The sequence below is a fragment of the Fringilla coelebs genome (assembly GCF_963513975.1).
Source record: "Fringilla coelebs genome assembly, chromosome: 3".
NCBI classification, from domain to species: Eukaryota; Metazoa; Chordata; class Aves; order Passeriformes; family Fringillidae; genus Fringilla; species Fringilla coelebs.
The window spans coordinates 99,417,306-99,422,503 of NC_140030.1; the positions used below are offsets into that span (position 1 = coordinate 99,417,306).

Below are 5,198 nucleotides of genomic sequence, written 5' to 3' on the forward strand. Positions count from 1 at the left end.
GTCTGCCAACAAGTTGGGAACGTGCAATGTAATACGAAATGTCTGGCTGTTATAAAAGGCTTTGGTTAAGTAATCACATTTCTCTTGCATAAGTGCTTGTTTTTGGGAGGCTTTAGCCAATTGGAGGCTGCAGCAGCACACAGACAGAAAGCATGTCTAACTTCTGTGAGTTTTATTTTTCTTTTAATAATAATAACTGATTATTAATCTGCTGAGAGTTGTATGAAATCTCTTTAGATAGGGTTAGGAGGCGGAGACTCCCGAGCGCTGCCTGTAGCTGAACCACAGCTGTAAAACGCTGCCATAAAGCCTGTGTGGATTCCTGTGAGTAATATTTCTGATTCTTCTAATGGGTGTTTGTGACTGGAGACTGCAGGCAGGAAATGTTGCAGACATTTATTGCAAGTAGTAAGTTAGAGGGAGGCAGGAGGTGAGAGACACTAGTGAAACTATTGACCTGTTTAATAAGGCTTTCCTCCTAGGCTTCTGTGAGCAGACACGGGTTTCTCTGAAGCTGTGCAGTCAAGGTTCTTCCAAATATGCTAATGAAAAAGAACTGTGATGCTGAAGTCAACTACAGGACTATGGGAGATCAAAGTTTTGGCCTGACAGGAAGGTCACAGGATGAGCTAGTCCCATGTACTGCAGCAGGAAAATGTCCTGTTCTTATATTCTTTCCTTGATCATTGACAAGTGTACAGTGATATTTTCTTTCTACGTTTTCATGGCTTTCAGAAATCTGCATGTCAGTTATCTCCTGAACCAGAAACAATATCTCTAATAGTGCAATACAATAGTACAACACAATGGTACAATAGTGGATTTTTCTTTTCAGAATTCGCTAATCCAGTGTATCTGTTGAAGACAACACGTTGTTCTGTGATTTGACTGACATAAATCTAGTTGGGATTTCATATCTTGCAATCTTTCACAGAGGATTTTAATTTTTATATTTTAAAAGGGTGTTTTTTCTGTTGAGGTTAAACTGTAAAGGGAAAAAACTTGTATAGATTCACAGAAAACAGAACCTCCCTTCCCACTTCCTGGTGACGTGTCTGGATGCAGCCCATTCTGTGAACAAAGCCTGGAACTATAAAACGATTCACTGAAGTGGGAACTGGAATTTATTGTTCAAGACTGAGCAATGTGAAACAACTCAGTTGTTACTCCTGCCAACCCTGGAAAGCATTGAAGTGCCACTGTAGAGAGAAAGCAGCCCAAGTGCTGAGCTGTGAGGAGAAATAAAGCTGTTGCCTATAGTTGGGTGCGTGTGTGCTTGCTCTTAGAGGTGGCACTAAACTTTTCTGGCATAGAATAAATGCTGGACTAATGGAAATCTCTTGGGAAAGCTCAAGTCACTACTTACTAACTTTGAAAAATTGTAGAATGTGGATTTTATAGTCTATGAAGTTCTTGAGACGTGCTAAAGCAGTGAAAGCTTATTTGCAGCCAGTAGATGAGGAGGTAATACCACCATGAAAGGAAGTTAATTTGTCAGAGTTATAGGATTAGAGAGGTAAATGTGAGAAGTTATGTTGAACTAAAAGGCACTTGGCTGCTAAGTGAAGACTTCAACATTTTCATATTTGCTTCCTAGAGTGGGTAAAATTGATAACCCTGTTTGCATCAGTAAAACAGTGATGCCAGATAAGCTAATTTTGTGGGCTAGTTATTTAGGCCTTTGTGAAAACCTTAGGCAAACCTAAGTTTTGGCTCTTGCAATGGAGGGTGGCAGAGCAGGTGGCCCTCCCAAAGCTTCCCATTTCCATTCTGCAACCTCACGAGATCTCGTCAAAGGCTGATGGTCCTAGCCCATGCAAAGGCCTTTTTAGTTCTAATGAAAACTCCACAAATAAAACTTGGCAGTTAAAATTTGTGAATTTACAACATTATTTCTAAAACAGTCTCTGGGATGTGGAACAAATCCAGGTTTCCCTTAGGATAAGCCAACAACATCTCTAATGTGTTTCAGAGTAAGATGGAGGCTCTACATAAGTTGAAGATTTTGGTGATGTTTCTGTCTCTGGCTACTTTCACGGTCATGGTGATAATGAATGCTGGGAATGCCACGGGGACTTTCCGAGGTAATGAAAGCAAATTTTCTTCATTCAGAGGTGGGTTTCATGCTTTATATCATGCAATGATACAAGGTGGCTTAGGTGGGATAGATGTGTTTGCTGCCTCATCAACTGTCTAAATACACCTTGCTCTGTGAAAGGTGGAAGTAGCTGGTGCATTCTCCAGGTTTACAGTCAAATGCCTGAACCCTGTCCAGTCCCTTGAAATCCAAATAATGTCCCTGCTGAACCTGGATCTAATGGTGGTTGAAAGGCAGTCTTTGCACTCCCTTGTATCCCTGGTGGAAGATGTTCAGGATGCTGCTGTGGGTTTGTAGACAGTGGTGCTGCATTTGAACACTAACTGGCTGAATCTGCCAGGAAATGCCATCCTCTGGATTACACAGACAGCTGCTTTTTCTGGTTCTGTCTAAGAGGGTAGGTGCACAGTGTTCACAATAAGGGACAGTGATCCCATAATGGATGTCTAAACCAACTGCAGCACGTGGCTGGTTTGCACCAAGGGTGTGCTCTCATCATCCTTGAACCCACTGAGGCAGGGAGGAATATTGAAGGTTAAGGAAAATCAGCAGTCTTTCCCCATCCTCTGGATGCAATAACACTTTTGCCCGCAATAACATTCCACAGGTCTGTTCAGGACAACCCCTGGAAACATCTCAGCCAAGTACAGCACTGATTTCACACCAGCTGGCTGGACTTTCCTCATCTGGAATGTCATCTACGCCTGGCAGCTCGCCTGGCTCCTCTACGCCTTGTCAGGGATCTGTCGAAGGTATTTTCCCTCTTTGTTCTTTACAGCATAAATGAGAAGGGACAGTGACTCTTCCCTTTTGGAGTAGCTCAGTCTCTTACCTTCCTTTCAGGGGTTTCTAGCAAGAGCAAACCCATTGCCATCTATCTTGATTTGACATGTTGAAGCTCTGTGGCTGGAGCATCTCTTATGCCCAGCATCCAAAGCTGGGAAGCAGTTTGCAGGTGTACGTGAACTCCTCCAAAGTGTGGAGAGGTATCAAAGTGTGTAAACTCCTCAATGAGGCTTCATTTCCAGTGATTCAGGGAATCTGACAGATTTACCCAGTACCTGCACGGAGCTAATGCTTTGAGATTACCTTCTGTCAGAGATCAAACCACAAGCACTGGGGAGTCTCTTGGTTTGTTGAACTGGACCGGAAACTTTTCCTGGGCTATGAGATCAATAACTGCCTGAGAGGGAAAGCCACAGGTATTTCTGTATTGTATCAGAGAAGGACACAGAGGATAAATAGACTGATTTAAGCCAAAATGTTTAATTCCTAATAAAGTCCCTCCTAATATAAGGAAAATGAGGCCAGAAAGGCTTGTTTGGTCAATGCAGGCACTGTTTACCTCTCTCCATACCCACATTTTCCTGGCAGGAATGAGCTTGGATATGTCTTCATAAAGCCAGATTTGCTGCCAACACCTTTTTATGTGGCATGGTGTCTGAATAATTGCCTCAATGTTGGATGGCTTCTTCTGTGGGACCGAGAGTAAGTTGTCTTCTGTTACAAATACTTTTTAATGCTTTTGTTGGGATCGCCCCAGTAGTGTTTTTTTCCTCTACGTTTTTTTTCCTTTGTGTGTGAACACTTAATTATGCCTGCAAAACTCTATGCCAGGCTCTGCCAAAATGAAACCTTCACAAAAGTTTGGTGGGTTGCATTATGTTGTCATCTTGCCCATGAAACAGATGGGTCATTGAAGTCTAAGATCTCCTCAAAGCTGTTGTTCTACATTTTTACCTCCACAGGTAAGACAGGAGCCATGCCTCTCTTTATTAATGCAGTTAAGCTCCTTGCCTTGGATTGTTTCCATAATGATGGTCACACTAAGGGCTTATGAGAGCACCACTGTCAAGAGGTGAAGAAATCACTTGGAGTCAGGAAAACAACTTCATGATTAACAGAGTAAAACAGCAACAGCAGTATGTCAAAATGAGGGCTATGTGTAGTGATTACCTTTATTAAAGGCTGATTGACTTAGAGCCAGTAAGGGCCAAACACTAAAGCTACAAATTAGGGCATTGTGACACCACTAAGAAAAATGTGATGTCTATTGTGTTGTATGTTGTATGTTCTTTGTCCTAGATACCTCCTTCCAGCCCTGGTGTTCCTGGCAGCCCTCTCTCTTACCACATGCGCCTCCCTTTTTGTTTCCCACCGAGCCTTGAACATCCATTCCTCGTGGTTTGTGAAGGCTCACAAAGCTGAGCTCTGGCTCATCCGCATTCTGGTACGTGGTTTTTGAGAAGCTGTGCTGTGGGTAAATGGTAAATAAAAACAACCTCTGTGCAGTGCTGGAGATATCAAGAGTGAAAGATACAGTGGCAGAAGATAGCTAAGGAAAGATTTCTGCCCTGCATAGAAAAGTTCCCAGCAAACCATCTGGAAAGGCATCTGCATCTCCTGGCACAAACTGGGAGTGGGGTCTGTTCTTGGCACTCCTGAAACACAGTGTAACACATAGCTGGGCTGGATCTCTGGAGCCCCTTGGGACTCCAAGGCTTCACCTTTTCTCTGTGTTGAGGGACTTTTCCTGCAGCTAGGTTCAGGAGTCTGGCTTAACTGCCCTGGGGCCTACAGGTCACCAAAGACAAACAGAGTGTGTCACTCTTGTCCTCTTGCTCCTCTCGCTGTGCTGCATGGCAGGTGCAGAACGGGCTGGCCCTGTACCTGACATGGACCAGCATCGCCACGCTGCTGAACTTTGCCGTCGTGCTGATCTACAAGTGGAACGTGCCTGATGAGAAAGCAACCACTGCTTCCCTGAGCATCCTGGCTCTCAGCCTGGTGATATGGTAAGCAACCCCAAGGGTCCCCACCGAGCCTCAGAAACCCCTTCCACCTCTCACCAGTGGTAACCAGCTGTTCCAATTCACTCATCGCTTGTCCCTCTCCCAACACTGAGTACAAAGGCCTCTATTATAATTCATGGAAGATGAACTGGGAGTCTGGGCAGAGCTTTTATCCCCTGACCTCAGCAATGCCAATAAGTATTGTGGGCCAGGAACATGTTTTTGTGACTTGCATGAGCCCAGCCTGCCTTAGGTTTACATCTGAAGGTGTGATACAGAAACCATATGAAACGTGGCTTTATTTTTCC

The 5,198-nt window shown here is 44.0% G+C and overlaps 1 protein-coding gene across 1 annotated transcript; it reads left to right on the forward strand.

Annotated features, from left to right (window-relative positions):
* Window positions 1-241: 241 nt before the first annotated feature.
* Window positions 242-4,897, forward strand: LOC311151949 (uncharacterized protein; the record flags this gene model as incomplete). Its single annotated transcript, XM_084202661.1, has 6 exons — window positions 242-324; window positions 1,973-2,084; window positions 2,706-2,850; window positions 3,473-3,586; window positions 4,184-4,328; window positions 4,745-4,897. Exons 2-6 carry the CDS (start codon window positions 1,979-1,981, stop codon window positions 4,895-4,897), a joined length of 663 nt encoding a protein of 220 aa, XP_084058787.1. The 5' UTR covers window positions 242-324; window positions 1,973-1,978.
* Between the last annotated feature and the right edge of the window lie 301 nt (window positions 4,898-5,198).